General features: G+C 43.3%; 1 protein-coding gene across 10 annotated transcripts; it reads left to right on the forward strand.

Annotated features, from left to right (window-relative positions):
• The first annotated feature begins 932 nt into the window (after window positions 1–932).
• Window positions 933–18,711, forward strand: bmpr1aa (bone morphogenetic protein receptor, type IAa). 10 transcript variants are annotated; one of them, XM_011602977.2, is made up of 14 exons: window positions 933–1,129; window positions 8,731–8,811; window positions 9,462–9,545; window positions 12,286–12,553; window positions 13,973–14,117; window positions 14,185–14,287; window positions 14,392–14,491; window positions 14,566–14,653; window positions 14,737–14,881; window positions 15,032–15,224; window positions 15,389–15,686; window positions 16,266–16,441; window positions 16,937–17,067; window positions 17,156–18,711. In XM_011602977.2, the coding sequence occupies exons 4-14, from the start codon at window positions 12,496–12,498 to the stop codon at window positions 17,279–17,281; spliced, it is 1,563 nt and encodes a 520-aa protein (XP_011601279.1). In that variant the 5' UTR covers window positions 933–1,129; window positions 8,731–8,811; window positions 9,462–9,545; window positions 12,286–12,495; the 3' UTR covers window positions 17,282–18,711. The 10 variants fall into 10 exon arrangements, with proteins under 10 accessions (XP_011601279.1, XP_011601284.1, XP_011601280.1 ...); XM_011602982.2 differs by having other exon boundaries at window positions 12,400–12,553; XM_011602980.2 differs by lacking the exon at window positions 933–1,129 and adding an exon at window positions 1,745–2,554.
• Window positions 18,712–20,094: the final 1,383 nt, after the last annotated feature.

Raw genomic sequence — 20,094 nt, forward strand, 5'->3', positions numbered from 1 at the left:
ATATGCACATTCTTTTAATGTAGGGAGAGTTTTATGTTCAAAACTGAGATGAGACTGTTCCCAATAAGATGAAGTATGTCTTCGGTGGGTAAATCCTAACTCTGATATTGCTTACCTTTAATTACATTCCTAATTAGTACTAACAGGAAATGTATTATCATTAGAAATATTAGCAACAATATTTGGCTCGAATAAATTGAGTCAGCAGCATCAGTACCAACAAGAGTATTAACAATAGTACTAGCAACAATAGTACCAGTAACAATAATACGAGTAAGAATAGTACTAAGATCAATAGTACCACTAACTGCCCTATAGTAGTGCAGTACCGGGTGTTGTGCCATCCGAAATTTTAAAATCTACTTTTGGAGTACAGAGAGGGAAAAAATGAAAGCTATCTCACTCCATTCAAACGTTGGTAAACCAAAGACTAAGAAAGTCTGTCAATGTTAATATCAAACATGTTGGTATGTATGTCGGGATGTCAGTGTAATTTTCATGTTTTCAGTTTATAATGAACAACAACCTTACAGCCGCAAAGGAGGTTTTACTGACATACTTTCAATAGCCAAAAACAGGCAATTATATTAGCTAGGTATAATGTATTAAGCAGAACTAAAGGATATATTGATGTAGAACTGTTCTCAAAGTGCTTAGTGATACCTTTCTAATGGATCATAACACTCATGTCAGAAATGTTAACTGTATTTGACAGTTACTCATATTTATTTAGGCAACGGTACACTGTACACTGCATCAATGAGACGCCCCAGTGTTTCTCCAGATAATCTTTTGCTGTAGTTGTGTATGTAAATTTTCTACAAACGCTTGTAAAAGTTATACACTTTGGAAGAGAGCGAACTGAAATTGTAGCTGGTAATAGGCGGAGTCGTCCATCTTGTTTGTGATATACGATCTTTGTTGCTGGCGTTTTCGCTCCATCATCCGCGAGCTCCTCCGCAGAGCGTGTGAGCGCGAGCGGCGGCGACAACATTCCAACAAAAACGCTGGAATTTCCACTTTCCCCCCTATCTTTGCTGCTGCTCCTTGGTGGACGTTATTATCCAGGATGCATTAGCATCGGAGGCTCTACCATTTCCACAGGAGGACATTAAAAGCAAGACGGACGGTAAGAACGGATCAAACGAATCCAAAAGTTGGTCTGAGTCTGCGGTTTGAGCCTGACTCTGGGCTCCGTCTACGTGCTGTCAGACGCGTTTCCCAGTGGAATGCTCCGTGTTTACGATGTGTTGTTGCTAAAGTAGGCCCCCATCGCTTCTAGGCTTTGTCTTGAAACGATTTTTGTGTACAAAAGATTTAAAAGATTGTTTTTTGTATGTGATGGAACACAGCTGACACAAACAACCTAATTTGGGGGAACGGGTTTTTTTAGTGTTGACATCAGAAACTAGCCGGGGCCCTGAGGGTGCTGTCGTGGAAAGAAAAGTTGTGCTCTTGTGCGCCGCAACACAAAGTGTCTTTCCCCCCCATTATCAGATCACAGTTTGACGTAAACACGCCACTGTCGATCACAGGAGATCGAAGGAAGGTTTATTTGGGTGATCTGTGAAGTTTGCAGCAGTTGATCCGGACATTTACTTCTAAATCTTCATTAGCTTGTCGGCTAACATTCCCTCATAGCGCAGCTCGTGCGCTATTACAGTGGAATAAGTCTTAATTTTATCCTACAGAATTTAACGTATTAATTCACTTGAGCAGTTTATGGCAGAGTACTTAGCATTATCTGCTTGTGTTCTAGTAATCGTTGTACATTGCGTTTATACATTTTGCTATTAATGTAATTCTAATTCAAACGCATGTTGTTATAGTTGTTTTCGACTTCTAGGCATTTTGTCTTACAACCAGATATTTATGAAATTGTCGGGAGTTAGCATAGTTTGCTAACTTTGGTGTTTTTCCGTCTCTTGCTGTGGCGCTTTACCTGTGTGATACCTGTGAATCCGCCATGTTTGCGTCTTCCTGGGCTGTTGTTGTTTCCGTCTGGCTCTGTTGGGGCCCTTTATTGGAACAACCAGAAAAGATTTATCCATCCGAATCACTCTCACACTCCAGGACCGTGGGATGGTTTCCATTTTAATGCAACTTTTGAAAAAATGATCTTTTTTCAATTGTCCCAGTCAGTAAATCATAAAATAAATCATAAAGAAAATGTATACACGTTCGCATTCAATCCACTTTTGAGCTTTTATTGTGTAAGATTACAGAGAAACATTTCCCTAGAATTCGGAGACGGTAATTTCCCTAGAATTCGGAGACGGTAATTTTGACATCAAAATCAGCGGGTGAGACACGTGGGTATATCCGTTTAAAATCGGCAATTGGCGACGTTCACGTACAGGTTTTCTGCAGCAGACCTGGGAGGCGTCCCGTTTGATGTCATGACGTAATGATGTAATAAATATTTAAAGACGTCAGAAATGGTTAAAAACAACAAGAGCAAGTAAACGCAGTGGCGTGTAAAGAACAAATAGCCGGGGGATGAGCATCTAACGGGACTTCTCATGATTTTGGCACATCTCTCCTTTTGTTGGTGGTAAGAGTCAATGGGCCTCATTCACGAACCGTTCTTACGAACAAATTTGTTCTTAAGTCCCACTTACGAACATTTTACGAAGATTGTGGCGTTCACCAATTTCTTCTTATCCTGGATTTATGCATAGGTAACAACCAATCCTACGAACACTCAGGAGTACTCTTACGCACATTTCACTGCCGACATGTTGGCATGGTTGTGTTTTCTTCTCTTGTGCAGTTCAATAAAATTCAATATTACAATGATAATTCTGTCATATTCCTATTTTTGGTGATTTACGGAGAATTTTAAAATTACGTAAATGTGCCAATGACTTAACATTAATCAAACAAATTGGAAACCATGCCAAAACTGTCTTATTTGATTTTTATCTTGATTTATTTTATTAGGGGATCGAGGATATGCCCTGTCTCCCTGGTTGTTGACACCACTGACCAACCCTCAGACTCCACAGGAAATTTTATTCAATCAGATGCATGCGCGCAGTCGCTCCACCATTGAACGCACCATCAGCATTTTAAAGGGGTGCTGGATATGTTTGGACACAGAGCCACAACCCCGTGAGGATGTGCGTCCTGAAGCAATGATGGGGCCACACTGCAGGCACGCGGTTCACGTTCGAGCGCGATTAATTGCCCGTTTGTGAATAAAATGTATTATTGTCACAATTTCAGTCTAACAGTCTTGATTCACTTCAAAAAGAAAAAATAAGAGAGACCGGTTTCAGAGCACAGCTTTTACACGTTTATTTTTTTTTACATTCTCGTTGATTTCTTTAAGCGTGTTGGCTATAGTCATCAGGGTTGAGGCAATTTTATCAAGCGTGTTAGCCATCCTTTCTTGATTGTTCAACACGGCGTCAGAAATCGGGCGTGGAGAGGCAAGCTTTGGGCATTTTGCTGCTTTTTGCTCTGTCTACAGGATCCTGCTGCAGTTCCTTTTATGGGCATTAGTGGACGGTGACTTATGCTAATCGTATGTTAATTAGACTCACCTGGCACGCGCTCTCAACTGAACAGATGGCATTCATCAATCTAAGAACACAGCTGCAAACAATTCTGAGGCTTACGAGCGTTGATGAATCTGACGTAGGGTTTTCTTAAGAAACTTCTTAAGAACAACTTAAGAAAGAATCTAAGAAGATTCTTAAGAACATATTGGTGAATGAGGCCCAATGTTAGCATGGTTCTGAACTCAGACTGCTTCCCTAAAACCCCATTGTGCTTGTTGTTTTTTGCTAAACCGTTTCAAACATAATCTTTATTAGATCGCGTCCTGCACCTGTGTTTGGAGTTTGGTTGGTGATGGTCCTTGAGGTGACTGGCGATATTGATATCTTCATTGATTATAGTACTCTGACTAGTTGGCGTTGGCATCGGTATTGATCAGCCTGCATTTACATCAGGACTCAGTGGGATTTCTAACATCTATGTTCACGTTCTTACCGTTGAGTCACATGACTACAGGAGGAATCTCATCACTATTGACTAGCAGCGGTAAACATGAGTGCTGCTGAAATCTTCATGTTCTGATGCCACCTTGATTCCAAACACAAAAGCATTCCGTTAAAGCGTCTCTCTGCTGGATTGAAGGACATGAATGTTTTGATGTCATTCAAGTAGCTGTTTGGATTTATCCTGTCTGACAAAGCCCCACAGGTGATGTCGGTCAACAGCCACACAGGCATCAATCACAGGCAGAGCAGCCGCCATCTTGTTCAGGTGTCCTCTGAGTAGGTAGAGCCTCCCACTGACTGCAGCCTGTCTTTTAAAAATGGATGTTCTTACTCATTACAAACAGCTAAAAGTAAGGTGATACCCTGGTCCAACAAGGAGGTCCAGGCAGCTTTGAGCTGTGTGGCAGACAAGAGATGATGGAGCTACAGGTGAAACCATGAATGAGGTTTACCTGGAGCTCTCTAATGGGCACTCAAAGGAACTAGTGGACATAAACGTGATTTCAAGACAAACACTGGACCACTGAGGGCTTTGCTTCTACCAGACCACAAAGTTGTTGGAGGCTCAATGGATGGTCGGAGAGTCCTGCAACTTGAAGCAGTGTTGTATTACTTCATTCACGGTGAGCTCACATTGGACAAACTAGTATATTTAGAAAGTTGCGTTCTTCTTTCCTGTATGCAGACAATGAGATGGCTAGTGAGCCACCAGTGCTAACTCTGCTCTGCCTGTATTTTTTGATTGTTTGTTGCTGAGGAAAAGGTAAATTCAATCTGTCAGCAACATTTGATCTATGAATGAATGATTGCTAAAAGCCTTGCTGCAGTTGCGTGCTGTGTACATTTTCACTACAGGCTGCTGCACTTTGGGTTTGTTCCCCGACTGTAATAAATAATTATATCGTAATTTGTGATGATAAAAGCGCCAACGGTCCCAACTAAACATGTATCAGAGACGTTTCCATGTCCTCTACAGTTGTTTGTGTTTACATGCTAACAGTATCGTCTCCGCCGTGTTTGAACACCCCACTGATGTTGAAGAGGTAGCCTGGTGTCATAGAAAACCACTCTTACTGGAAAAACGCCTTGGTGGTTTATCGTTGTGTGTTCTGGTCCATTTTACAGATGTTCTTGTTGGTTTGTATCCACACAGTCTTCACTTCAAATTTTCTGCATTCTCATTGTTGTTCTCTTTGGCTTCTCTTGTTCTCCTAGAGGTTCCCTGGCTAGAACAAGAGGAATGTAAAGGACTAGCAGCTTCAATTCTGAGCATTATTTCAGCTCATTGACTCTGTGGAACTTAAATGTTTTTTATCTTTTCCATCTGTTCTTTTATGCTTTCCCCTCAGTTCTGTCTTTCTTCCTTGCTTCTTCCCCTCCTCCACCTCTCCAGTCTTGGAGGATCAGATTACTGCTGCAGGTTCTGTGGTGAGGTGGAGGAGGACCAGATCAGGTTTCACATTTCCAGCTCTCCTCTGTCAGCCCTCTTTCCCTCCCCCTGTAGGTTTGGAGACAGGGTGGCTGAGCAAGGAAGGAAAATACTGCTGCTGCTACTGCTCCTCCTCCTCCTGCTCCTGCTCTTTGTTACAGCAATGAAGGAACCAACAAACAGACAGAGCATTCTTTCCCTCCTCCACCAGCTGACATTAAATACATGCTCAGTTCCCATAAATATTGATCTGCTCTTCAGTCCAAGTTCACTAGAGGGCAAATTGTCCAAACTGAGTGGAGAATGTGGGTGATGGAGGTCATATGGCTGATTGAGGAGAAGAAAATCTGAGGGGTTTTAGCATTATAAGTCCATTCTCAGTTGTTCAGAGGTTTCACCTCGCAGAGCACTTTGAGCTTGTCTGCCGCTTTCAGGCTCTTTCTCCCTCTCTAGACATTACTGTGGCTTTCCCTGAAGGTCGTGTCTCCTCGTCTCTCTGCAGTTTGTCCTTTAATGGTATTGATCACAGCTCTAAATACAGCCGGCCCAGCCCAGTAAATAATTCAGACCAGCTCTCTGCAGAAGCTCTGGCCCATTAGGAAGCTATTCAGGTCTCCAGGTGATAATGTTTCTCCTGACTAATCTGTATGATAGGCTGGAGTGGCCATAGCAGGGTCACATGGCATCTTAACTTCTGACTCCACTGACCTTGATCATGTCAGGTTGCCACAGTTGTCTGTTTTCTGATTGGTGGACATGTCTCGTTCTGTGGTGGTTTGTGTCTTATTTCTTAACTTCCGGGTTCTGTTCCAACTTGGGTTCCCGTGTGTTCTCACTCTCAGGGCTGACAGAACAAAGTGATGCCATGTTCTGTCAGTCCTCCAGCTTGTTTTCCACAGGTCATCCAGGCAGGACTTTTTTGTCAGCTGGTGTCTGAGAAATGTTGTGTGATTGGTCAGAACTGTTAAATGGGCGAGGCTAGAATGGCAGTTGTGTGATTGGTTAGAACATTTGAGTGGGCGTAGCCAGAATGGCAACTTTGTGGTTGGTCAGAACTTTTGAGTGGGCGTGCCTAGAATGGCAGTGATGTTGTCTTTCTCACTGGTCCTAAGATTAAACAGAACTGTATAGTTAAAGGAACAGTTGGCCAAGGAGGCGGGAAAACCTGAGCAAGACATGTTGTGAAACATATAAAGATACAGAAATGGTCATAATTGATGGACGAGAGTGTCTGTCATATGGGACGAGGCCTCGTGCAACAGGGGGCAAGCCTTTTGTAGCAGCTCATGGCTCATCTTCTTCAAACTCACTCTGCATCATCATACATGAATAGCACATGTCTGAGCTGTACTCTGTCCCAGCACCTCTCCTGGTATTAGACACAGATTAATGAAAGAAGTGTGTGATGAAAGTTAATCAAGTAGAGCGTGACATCCTCCCATCCTGAGAGTTTTTCACAGAGCGATATCAATACTGGAACAGTTTCAATGCTAAAAATGATTGACTTCTAATACTGAACCGGAGTGTTTTCAGCCCGTTCTATAGAGGACATGCTGCTAGTCTAATCAGGTCCGCCCCCCCAAAATGGGTTCCTTATTGGAACTTCCTGTTAAATAAAGGTAAATATAGTAAGAACAGACAAGACAGGTCCTGTGAGGACCGTCGTAGACATAACCCATCTAGCAGCTCCTCACCGTAACCAGACCCTGACCCTGATGTGCATCACACGGGACTCAATAAATAAACGCAAGACTAAATGAACACAAGACAAATCCTGAAAACAGGAAATTACAGATTGATTAGAAATGTTGAGCAGATTACTGAGGAACTCCACTGCTGACTAAGTAGTGAATCAAATCAAATCAATCTTTATTTTTAAAGCGTCTTTTACAATCAAAATTGTTTCAAGGCACTTTCCAGAATCCCAGGGCTTAACCCCAGACAAGCAACAGTGGCAAGGAAAAACTCCCCTTTAACAGGAAGAAACCTTGAGCAGGACCCTCCTGCTGATGGCTGGCTGAGAAGAGGGAGGACAGGTAGAGGATAGAATAGGTAGGGGAGAGGAGAGGAGAGGCATAGAGCATAGAAATATATATACAAAAATACATTATACTGAATAAGCTGCCGGTTGAGTGTGTCAGCGGGGTTGGAGGTCATTATGCAGCTCTGAAGACGGCGATACCTGTAAATGAATAGAGTGGGGGCAGAAAAATTACACAAGAAACAGCATCACTAGTCTACTTGATGAGGAGACCAGACCAGACCATTTCATTTCCCAGTAGGGTGACAGAGGCTTGTCAGGTGATCATGTTTCTGGACCCCGGCAGCCTTGGCCTATAGCAGCATAGCTGAGATGTTAACCTAATGACAACCCCTTAAGTATGATAAGAAGAAATGTGTCCTTTTGTATAGGAAGAACTCTGGTGCTTGATAGACACTGGAACTGAAACTGGTTGGAGCATCATTACATAAATCTGTCGATGTGAGGTTGTAGGACAGAAGCAGCCTGCAGATCCTGAGCAGGACACTTACTGTTTTAACCAGTGACCTCAGACCAACATCACCGTACAGCGACCAGTTTATTAAGGATGTAACTTTGAAGTGTTTGTTATTGTGATCCTTTATCAGTTTATTTCAACTCACCGATCGGTATTGGTCCCAGAAATCCTGATTGTGCAAAGCAGACACGTGCCTACTATACGCCTCATTACAATTAAACATATGAGCACTGACCCAGCAGGGCCCGGTTCTGCTCACCACTGCAGTGTTGAGGGTGCAGAATGGTTTGGTTTGGTGGTGCGTCCGTGGTCCTTCCACATGTTTTTGCTGCTGACGTGAATCAGGTGTAGCTGTTTACTTGACCATGTCTAGTATAGAACTAGTGTAGGAACTTCCTGTCTGGTTAGGTCTGCTCTATACAGCCTGACATGATTTCAGCCAAAAATAAACCAGCTTTGTCTTCTCCTTGAACAATGAACAACACTGCCCTGCTGGACCCTAGGTGTACTGCACACACTGCCATCCTGCTGTGGTTCTTCTAATAATAATTTCTGTTATTAATAAGTCTGGGACTTGTATATGTGAGGGATACAGAGGAGTGATTGGTGTCATGGTGAGCAGGAAGGAGCCTGATTTGGTCACAGTCACGTGTTGATACTGACACGGATGCAGAGCATCTTAGCTGTAAGATGGCTGCTTCTTCACTCAATATATCTACATTCATGTGTGCATCTTGTTATTTACAAATATTTTGTGGACTTTTCACTTTAGTTTCTTGTTTTTGATCGACAGATTGCTAATAGATCTGAGAGCCAACATTGTCTCATGGAGCTGTGCACACACTCTATATTCTAGCATGGAGATGCAATACAGGTATGGATGCGTGCACACACAAACACACACAGAGCTATAATTAGTGCTTCAAGTTTCACTTGTTATCAATCAAGACGATTACACTCAGAAGATTCCACTTTGGTCAGTTTGTGCCTTTACTCAATGGAAGTCATAGGTTAATCTCACTAAATCTAGTTTAAAAGAAACAACCAGTTGTGTGCGTGTGTGTGTGTGTGTTGTAAATTTAGCATCATGTTAACTACTGTTGATTAAAACAATCACATTTTTTTCTAACTCATTTTCTTATCATTAAAAACAATTGGTTATATACGTGTGTGTACACACACACACACACACACACACACATTTATATATATATACACACAGTGATTAAATGTCTTCCACAGTCTGCTGTTCTTTATGTTCTTCATAATATAGTGGAACAGTCAGAAAGACCTGATTGATCAGAGTAGTGCTATTGGGACAGTGTTGGTTCTTATCAGGGCATTATTGATCAGTAGGCGTGGCCTTTGTCTAACTTTGTCTAACAGGCCATCATAAACTGCTATCATGACTTTGACACTTCAGCTTTCTTTCTTCAAAACAGGTTTTCTGAATCTCATTTGACTCACGAAAAGCAAATATATTTTGTATTGTTTTGTTTCAACGTGCATAAAACTGTTTTATAGAGACAATGTAAAAGATTAGGAAGAGAATCTGCAGTGGCCAAGCATGCTTCTGTTTGGACTGGTCTAACTGGGACAGGGGTCCAGGTAAGTGTGTTTTATGAACACAATCATGGCAGCAAAGGCAATGTTCTCTTGGTGACAGGTTTCTATGGTAACCGGAATGATTAACTGTCATGTGTCTTTATGACCATGTGTCTTTGCTTGATTGTACCAGTTCTTTTAACCTCATCTCTAACTGGGTGATGTGTACCAATAGAGAAGGTTGCACACTGTCCCTGTGCATGCTGGAAAATGTGTAACTGCAGCTGCTCAACAGATCTTCTATAATCAGGCTTCAGGGCTGCTGTCTGTCACCAGAACACAAACACAAACCAGATCCGACTGAACCCTCAACAACTGAATTTTACTGGAAAATGAGTTTGGTAATTCAATTCAAATCAGAGATGAGCACTGCAGTCAAAGGTTAACAGACAGGACATTAGCTTAGCATTAGCCTGAAGCCACACTCCCAGACAGACCATCAACTTTGATTCGGGTTTTTCTTTGACAGCTACTTTATTGTGGAGAGTGTTAACGTTGACCCAGAGTCAATTTATCCTATAATTTCCTCACACCTGCATTTTATCAGAGTGTCTTCTCAAACACATTTGTGGGAGTCAGGGAAGGAGGTTGGAGAAGAGGAGGTGGGTGATGCTGGCAGAAAGAGGCCAGCAGCGGTACTCTGTGGGTATGCTGGGTATTCTTATGCTAATCCATCACTGGGACGAGTTGCAGGGCAGCCCAGCAGACAATGGTGCTGGAGCCAGAGAGTCTGGGCAGGGTGCCGACACCGCTAGGAGGCTGCAGCACCCAGGGGCCTGCCTCTGCCTACAGATGGGCCTCTGAAGGAATCTGGCAGGAGAGCTAAAATTGAGGGTTATGGCGAAAACTCGGCATCACCTAATTAATTATCGCTTATTTTAATTTTCCCAAATTAGCTGAGAAATCAGTCCATTTGATCCTTCTGATTAGTTTCTTCTTAATTTCTTGACAATCCAGCCAGTCAGGCTGCAGCTGGGGGGACAGTTTTGGTGCTGAGGTGGCTGCTGAATAGGGACCAACACACAAACCATTCCAGCCACCCAGAACCTGTAGCAGGGTTACGGTTAGCTCAGCTTAGCTGCTCCAGTCGAGCCCCCAGGTCCTTTATGTAGTCCGCCGCCATACGGCAGGAAGTGAGACGCATTATGGCTTGATTATTGCTGTCTGGCCTTTTGTACCAAAGCCTGTTCAGGGGTTGGGGGGGTGTTATTACTGCCTCGCCACCCCCATCCTGCTCTGCTTTAGTGTCATTTTACAACATTTAAGACTTAATTTTTAATTTCTGCTTCATGCTAGAAGAGAAGATTCTTATCAGGCTCATATCAGTGTTGCAACTGTCTTTTATTGATATCCAAGAATTGTTAATAATTAATAAAGCAAACAATAAAAAGGCTGATTCACACAAAAGACTTTAAATTCTGCATGAAATTATTTGATATTATAAAATGCAAGTTCTATTAAACGATAACAGAGGTTCTAATGGTTCTTTCATTTTGCTCAAAGGCTGCAGGCAACGTAATGACCATCATCTGTGTTTCCTGTAGTAAAGAGATGCTGCAGGAGGCTCCACCCCTAACACACACACATCCACATCCAAATGAAATGTTATTACACCCAGGGGCATCCTCTCTTCCTTCTACAAGTCTGGACCCACCATGTTGCATTTCCTAGCCCCCCTTGTCTGATTGGATTAGGAGCATTTCCTATGTTTGTTGGACAGTTGAATTGTAGGTGTTGGGTTTTAATGAACTGCAGGATGAATCGATCAGTTTGTTGTTTAGAGTATATTAGCATTGTTACCTCTTGATTACCTTCCTGGTTCAGGAGGAACGCTGAAACTTAAATGAGACATTTTTATCAGTCTGTCTCATTAGGTCAACATGTTCCTCACAGGTTTTTCACCGATGGGAGTGTTTCAGCTGTTTATCTTAAAGGAAATGGCTGCTGTCTTGTGCTGTGACCTTGTTCCTTCTGCTCTGCTGTTGTGTCAACATGAACCTGCAACCGGTCCTCACACTGTTATTATACCTGCTGAAATGAGCAGAAAATCAGCCAAATGGAGAGGAGAGCAGCCATCGCAAAGCCACAACTGATGTCACCTCATGCTCAGGAACAGTGACTTTCAGAGATCTAAAACTGGCCAGCAGAACGTGTGTGTGTGTGTGTGTGTGTGTGTGTGTGTGTGTGTGTGTGTGTGTGTGTGTGTGTGTGTGTGTGTGTGTGTGTGTGTGTGTGTGTGTGTGTGTGTGTGTGTGTGTGTGTGTGTGTGTGTGTGACCTCATCAGCCAGAGATGTGTGAAAAGTGGGCCACACGTCGTACCTCTTTGTCCTTCGCAGTAAATTAAAAGTGACACGCAGAGCATGTTTTGCTGTGCGCACACACACACATGCACGTATAGTCACACTCAGTGTCCACTAATTACAACACTGTTATTCGGGGCCTGCTCATGTAATTGCATAACCTTCCTGGACAGACAATTTGGTGGGTATTGGGACTGTTGGAGGCCAGCACTGAGCATCGGGTGGGGGGGTCAGATCTGTTGCTCAGACTTTTGAATCCTACATCTTCATTAATGACCAACATCTCAGAGATGGACCAACTGGGCTCATCCTGTCTGTGTTGTATCATTTCATTTACTGTACTTTTGAAGTGCCTTCCTGGTGAAATGTTCAGGTGTTCTGTTGGACCATTTTTAACCTGAATTGGAACCTTTGTTGTCTCTGGTGCCTTCTTTATCAACAGGATTCTGGACTTAAACCATCTATGAGACTGAACTCAGACTGTGAACCTTCTCTACACTTTTGTCATCCTCCACCGTCCTTCTCCCATTGCTGCCTGCCCCAAACTGACCTTTAGATACTGAACCCTGGTCTACCCAACAACACCGGAGGCCAGCCCCTGTGTGGGCCTGGATTTCTTCAAGTTCCTGGTCTGTGCCGGTCCTGCTGGAAAATGGGAGCTCTCTGGTTGTGTTTGGCTGCTCCTCTGCTGCTGAGCCTCAGAGCTGATGGTGAGATTATTGATTGATAGAATTAACAGCCTGTCAACTTCAGCCAAGTTCTGACTAAACAGACTTCAGATCTAAACAGATTAAAATAACAGATCAAATAAAATTTTTGTTTAAAGTGTCAGACAAACATCGTCACACTGTGTCGGATGCAAAGTGACATCGCTCTTCATCCCTGCAGGAAACAGTTGGGCTGATTGTTGCCACTCTCACTTCCTCTCTGCACATGAACTATTTCCTGTATGATCGGTGAGAGCTGTGAGCCGTGCTAAATGCTCCCAACAGCCATTGTTCTGCGGAAACATTGCTAAGTCCCAGTGGAGACTTTGTCACCTTGTTAAACAACTCATTTCCCCCCTGCGAGGACAGATGTATCTCTTGTGCTCCATGTGCTCATTCTCGTTTTTCACAGCATTACACAAATAAGAGATTAAAGCTGATTGATGGACAGAAGCAGCATATCCCCATATTGGGGAAAATGCTGCTGAATATGAACATTTAACATAATTTAATTTTACATTAACACAAACACTTCATTTATACAGAGAAAACAAAGAGAACGTGACCTTTAACCTTGGTAATGAAAGCCCTGCTGGAAATGTGACCCTCATGGAAGACATTTAAGGATTATACTTGTTTCACCTTCACATTCAACTACTTGTCAGTTTAATCCTTTTAGATTAGACATTTAGTGTGGAAGAAGTGTTTCTGCCACTGACTTTGACATATTCACACATTATGGCCTCCATATTCTTCAGGACAGTCGGTTTCCAACATGAATTAACTGTGTGAGCAAAGTCTATTTTTCAGGTTTTTGTCTAGATCAATAATGTTAAAGTCCTTGACGGCAGTGTGGCCTTCACTGTCCCTCAGATGGTCTGCTGAAAGACATAAATAAATGCCCAGAAGCTACACTGCGACTTTAAGAGGACAGGGAGAGGCTGATTACCCAGAATCCTCTCTGCCAGACCTCAGTCTCCACACAATTAAGCACACATGTGGGGACAAACACACAGAGGGCAGCCATTTCCAACATAAACAAACACCATCCTTTTCTTCACCTGGTTAAAAATTATCACATAAGATTCATTCTGTCCAGTAAAATTTAATTCCAGATTAAGGGTAATGATGATTCCACACCGGAATCGCAGCAGCATCAAATTGTTTAATCCCAAATTATAAAGTTGTTTGACATAAATTGTTGGTGTGGCAGGTAAAATTTTGTCAGGTTAAACTGGCGTCAGTTTAATGACTGAGCCAAGCAGGCCTGGTGTGAGGTTATCAGGGGTCACGGCATGTGAAGGAGCTGTAAAGATATTCTTGTGTGGAGGCTCCATCTTTGCGCTTCATTCTGATGTTTTTCCTGTGATCAAATGAGTGAAAGCTGATCTTTTCTGTATTGCTGGGTGTCTGTTCACCCAGCTGCTGGTCAGAACCCTGACTATGTCCTGCAAGGGACAGGGGTCAAACCCGAGGACTCCACCATCGCCCCAGAGGATACCGCCCGATTTCTGAGCTGCTACTGCTCTGGACACTGTCCTGAAGATGCCACCAACAACACCTGCCAGTGAGTTCTCAATAGAACTAGAAAGAAACTGTTCCCATCACTGTTATTAATGAACCTGCCTTCTCAGAACCAACGGTCAGTGCTTCGCCATCATCCAGGAAGACGAACACGGGGAGGCCCTGCTGACATCGGGCTGCATGAAGTATGAAGGCTCGCACTTCCAGTGTAAGGTGTGTACACACGCACGTAAATGTATTTTCCTACGTACACACAGTGTTTTAATCAGTCATGGTTACTTTACTGGCCACATCAGTTCACTTGTTTGAATTGCCAGGACTCTCCCAAAGCTCAGACCAGAAGGACCATCGAGTGCTGCAACACTGACTTCTGTAACAGAGACCTGCAGCCCACACTACCCCCGCTGGCCCCCACTGGTAATGCTGCCCTATGCCTGCTTATCACTTATTAACTGATAACAGATGACCTCATCAGTGGTTTTTATTTTTAGAGGGTAGTCCTCATTGGCTGGCCTTCCTTATCTCCATGACGGTCTGCTGCTGCATGCTGATCTGTGTCACTGTGGTCTGTTACTACAGGTAACCACCACACCTAAAGACATCTTTTTGTCTTGTATAACTATCATTGTAGTCATATTAATGACTTTTTACCTGCCTGTCAGGTATAAGTGGCAAAGTGAGCGACAGCAGTATCACAAGAATCGCAAGGATCTGGAACAGGAAGTCTTTATTCCTGCTGGGGAGTCACTCAAGGATCTCATCCACCAATCACAGAGCTCCGGCAGTGGCTCGGGACTCCCTCTGCTGGTAGGCATGCAGCACTGGAGTAGAAGAACTAATATTCTGTGTGTCCTTCAGCCTGCAGTATAGAAAATGATAATCTTTCTGCTAATGTGATAATAAAGATGATGTGGCTGCTTCAAAGGTGGTCTCCGTTTTCCTGTTTCACCCTATCAGGTGCAGCGAACCATCGCCAAGCAGATCCAGATGATGCGTCAGATTGGTAAGGGGCGTTATGGCGAGGTGTGGCTTGGCCGCTGGCGAGGCGAGAAGGTAGCTGTCAAGGTGTTCTTCACACGAGAAGAGGCCAGCTGGTTCAGAGAGACGGAGATTTACCAAACAGTCCTGATGAGACATGATAACATTCTCGGTATGAACAAACGATCAAATCATCATGTTAGCATCTAGGTAACTTATGTGTCTAATTCTAACAGTGGGAGAAGGCCAGGGAATTAATCTGGCGTAGCCACGGGACTGACGATTGTTAGCATCTGTGAGCTCAGTTTGTCTGTTTTTACCTGGCTCCTCCCACAGGCTTCATTGCAGCTGACATTAAGGGCACGGGTGCGTTCACACAACTCTTCCTCATCACTGATTACCACGAGAACGGCTCGCTGTACGACTACCTGAAGCTGACCACGCTGGATACGCAGATGCTGCTGCGGCTGGCGTACTCGGCAGCGTGTGGCCTCTGTCACCTTCACACTGAAATCTATGGCACACAAGGTAAACCTGCCATCGCCCACCGAGACCTGAAGAGCAAGAACATCCTGATCAAGAAGAATGGAACGTGTTGCATTGCTGACCTCGGCCTCGCCGTCAAGTTCAACAGGTGCATCCAGATGTGATTATAGCAATTCACATGGGAGGTAGAGAAAGGGTTATCTGCAGATGATACTCTGATGTGTAGTGACAGCTGGGAGGGGGGATGTACCTCGAGAAGGTCTGTCCTGTACTGGAGAAAAATTAAAGTTAGCTGAAGCAAGATTATTAGTGCGTGAGAAGACCATGCTGGAAGAGAGAACCATGGAGATGTGGAAAATGGCTGAGGCGATTTGAGTTAGAGACAGACACTGAGGATGAGACAGGAGGCAGAGATTAAGACTTGGAGGTTCTCTTTAGGGTATGGGCAACAAGGGCATTGGAGGACCAGCACAAGTTAGATGCTTGTAGGTAAAGACCCTCTGGACATGTCCAAAGGAGGAAGGTGGAAGGATGCTAAGGATAGAAGTGCTGGCAGGACGTCCAGAGGAAGACCTGACAGCATGGAGGTAGTTAGACACGAGATGGAGGAAGCTGGTGTAAGATGAGGACAGAGGAGATGTTTGACCCCTGAGAGAAAGAGCTGATGTCTTTAAGAACAACAGAACCTGTTAAACTGCAGCTGAAGCTCTCTTTACTGTTGCCATAGCGACACAAATGAAGTGGACATCCCTCTGAGCACCCGTGTTGGGACACGGCGCTACATGGCCCCCGAGGTCCTGAACGAGAGCCTGAACAAAAATCACTTCCAGGCGTACATCATGGCCGATATCTACAGCTACGGACTCATCATCTGGGAGATGGGCAGACGTTGTGTGACAGGAGGTACGCACAGACACACAGTATATACACACACAGACATATATACACAGACCTACACACTCACACAAACAGTTAATACACACACATACATATACACATACACACATGTCCACACACACACTCACTCACACAGAATACACACACTCATTACAGTGTGTGAATACAGTATACACACACTCATTTAAACACACATATATACACTCACTCACGTATACACACATACAACAAATTAAGATCCAACAGGAAGCTATCAGTGATTTTGATGGTTCCTTCTTTTCTGAATGTAGCCATTATTGCTAGTTGTTGTTAGCATATGTAAATGCATCTGTGGTTTCCATGGAGTCCCTGTTAACAATCGTGCTTGTGTTCACTGTGCTAGTGTGCGATTGTTCTGCTTCTAACTACTATGTGGAGTCACTTGGCTGCGTAACCTGGAAGTCAAAAGACCAGCTCTGGTTCACCTCCAAAGTTGCAACAAGGTTTTCTGTCTGCTCTTAGGGATGGTGGAGGACTACCAGCTGCCATACTACGACATGGTTCCATCGGATCCATCCTATGAAGACATGCTGGAGGTGGTCTGTGTCAAAGGCCTGAGGCCCACCGTCTCCAACCGCTGGAACAGTAACGAGGTGACCACAAGCTAACATGCTAACTTTGCTCTGAATCCCGTCAGAACATTTATAAATGTAATTCTTTAATCTGTGTGCACATGCTCAGTGTCTTCGTGCCATGCTGAAGCTGATGTCAGAGTGTTGGGCCCTTAACCCCGCCTCCCGCCTCACCATCCTCCGAGTGAAGAAGACCCTGGCCAAGATGGTGGAGTCACAGGACATCAAAGTCTGACCGCCCACTGCTCCTCCTCAAGGCCCCACCCAGGCCCAGCACCTCACTCTTCTTGGGGTGAAGGCGGAGCTTGCTGGAAGGATCCAGTGGACCCTCGTAGAGGCAGAACTGTCGCCGCCGTCACCTCTTCTCCCTTTTTGACGCTTTCTGTGAAAGCCAAACAAGTCAGCAGTTCTGATGACAAGGAGGAGGAGGAGCCTCCCAAAAGTAGTTGTTTTTTATTTCAAGCACCCCTTTTTTACTTAAGTTTCCTCTTCAGGACAAGTTCTCCGGCCATTGTGGAACCTCAAAGCTTAGAGCGGTTCTATCATCTGTGAAACTACATGTAAATAAAAAGTTTAGGCTTGGCGCCACGCTGCCTCAACACGAACACGTCACAACACTGATGTTGACGTCCCCGTCCTGCATGTGTGTCTGTCACTTGTATGTCAATCTGCTCACTCAATGGTTTAGAGAAAATGTCAGTGGGTGGAGCCAAAGGACCCAAAGTTAGTTGAGTAGAAGGTTAGCTTGTTAGTGGTGGGAGGGGCCTTCTTATGAGCACTGTTTTGAAGATTATTGCTAACTACTTAGCTAGCCTAGAGTGAGGCTGGCTACGCTCATGATGATTTGAAGCCTGATTTAAGTTGATGTGGACTCATTAGTGAGAGCAGACCGTGAGGTGTCCCAAGATGTGTACTGTCACACTGAAGCCTTTTCTCAGCCAGGATTTCAGATGTATTTCTGGTTTTCACACCAGAGCGACAAGCTGACAATCGTCCATTTGTTTTTTTGCTGAAATCACATCTGATCACATGACTTCCTGTCAGACGTCATGTTTGAACCATCTCTGCTGTCCACACCTGGGTACTTTTTAACCTCGTGAAAGGTTCCCACTCATCGAGGTTGTTGACTCTATGATGGTGCTCTTGGGTTTCTTTCAAATGGTACGTAGTAAAACTTCAGCCCTGCATTGAAGCATTAACCTGTCCAGGTATTGTAGCCTTTAATCAAGAAGTTATTTAAGTCTTTGGGAAAGTTGTCCAGAATGGAGTTAGCCTAGCTTAGCTCCAATGGTAGAAGCAAGATATGACGTCTTTATATTAGTTATTTCACCATTGAAGCTAAGCTAGTTTAGCTGACTCAGCACCTGTTCAACTGTTTTTGGTTTTCAAAAGCAGCAAAACAACCTGCACATGTTGTTTTAGGATGCACGTGAGAGTGAAGCTAAGTTGATACAGGAGCTATTTATAGCAGTAACACGTGTTTTTCCTGTCATTAACATGCAGGAATTCTCATAGAATAATCAGATATGTAAATCTGCCTGGTTTCTGTGTTTTGTACAGTTTCTTGTTTGGTGCCTTATGAGTTTACCAAGGAAATGAAAACTCTGTATACAGTCTGTCCAGTGTAACACTTTCTAAGTAAATAACCTTATTTTACTACACAAACTACCAGCATCCTTTGCTTTTTTTCACTTGACCTTTGTTCTTACGGCAATCTGATTTTCCCGTAATGTCATGTAGTCGGTTTTAAAACAGTCAGTGTCATCTAAATCTAAAATACTGAAAACAAAATTAAGAATTTAAAATTAGTTTTTTTTAAAAAGCGTAAGAAACAAATACAAAAAGGGTTGTTTTTATTATAAAATACAATTTTAGAAAAAATATTTTTGATTTGGTAATTGTAACATGAATTATGTCGATCTTAATGATGCATCTTCTTAATGTTTGAGCGCCGCATGTTGGACCAGCTATACCACTGACTAGATGTCCAGGGGAGCTGATACTTAGGACATTTCTTGAAGGCAACACGAAGAAAACAGACGTATCTGTGCATTCATGGTACAGAGAACATGCATCCTAACCCTCTTTAAACCGTGAATACCTTTTAGTTTTTCACTCTTAATAGCGTATGTACATCTTAAAGTCTTGGCATGTTTAAATTCTCTCAAACCATACAAATCAGGATGTCCCTTTGGTTGAGCTACTCTAGTTCAAATTAAATATTCCAACAAAATCAAAAGGCTAATAACATTTAACCAAAAATGTAATATTTATAAACTCATACTATATGTATAAAAAATGTATTTTCCTTTAAAGTGCTTTAATGATTTTGGTTCTTCTTTAGAAATAGTCCAGTTTTCTATATCTGAAAGTTGTAAATTAATTATACAGTATATATTGTGCAAAATGTGAAGGAGCAGTTTTTTAAATTGTATTACTAGAGAAGTTGAACGGTAACCGCTCAACCTCAATACCTACAAGGACGCGGGTCCAAAAAGCTTTATTTTGTTGCCTATGTTTATTAAGCTTACCATCAACTGAAGGCAACACCTGTCACATGTCCACGCCCATACCTCAATTGTATTTGGATACCTTTGAGACACTCTGGTTGTTCCAGGCATGTCCGAACCCAGTCCTTGTGGGCCATAATCCAGCCAGGTTTTCTATCCCACTGAATGCTTTTTCAACCCGTTTGGACAGAAACCCCAGCCGGCTTATGGCCCTAGAGGACTGGGTGTAGACATACCTGTTTTAGTCTGTTCTGGATTCTCAAGGTCAAACCTGCCATCGTTTCATTTTGCACCCAAAAGTTCTTATGCACTGCTGTAGTTCCTTCAAAGGCAGGAAGCTTCATGTCTTGCGCTGCCACCTGTTAATAAACCTGAATATTTAAAGCCAATTTGATTGCGGTTCATGTAGTTTGAAGGTGTTTTTTTTCCCACTGGAACTGATGAATGCTGGGATTTACAGTGAGACTAAAAACTGCAAGTTTTAAGTGCTGGGACTTCCTAGTAACAGACCACTCGTTTCCATTGTTTAAGGTGGTAA

This window comes from Takifugu rubripes, chromosome 4 (assembly GCF_901000725.2).
Source record: "Takifugu rubripes chromosome 4, fTakRub1.2, whole genome shotgun sequence".
NCBI classification, from domain to species: Eukaryota; Metazoa; Chordata; class Actinopteri; order Tetraodontiformes; family Tetraodontidae; genus Takifugu; species Takifugu rubripes.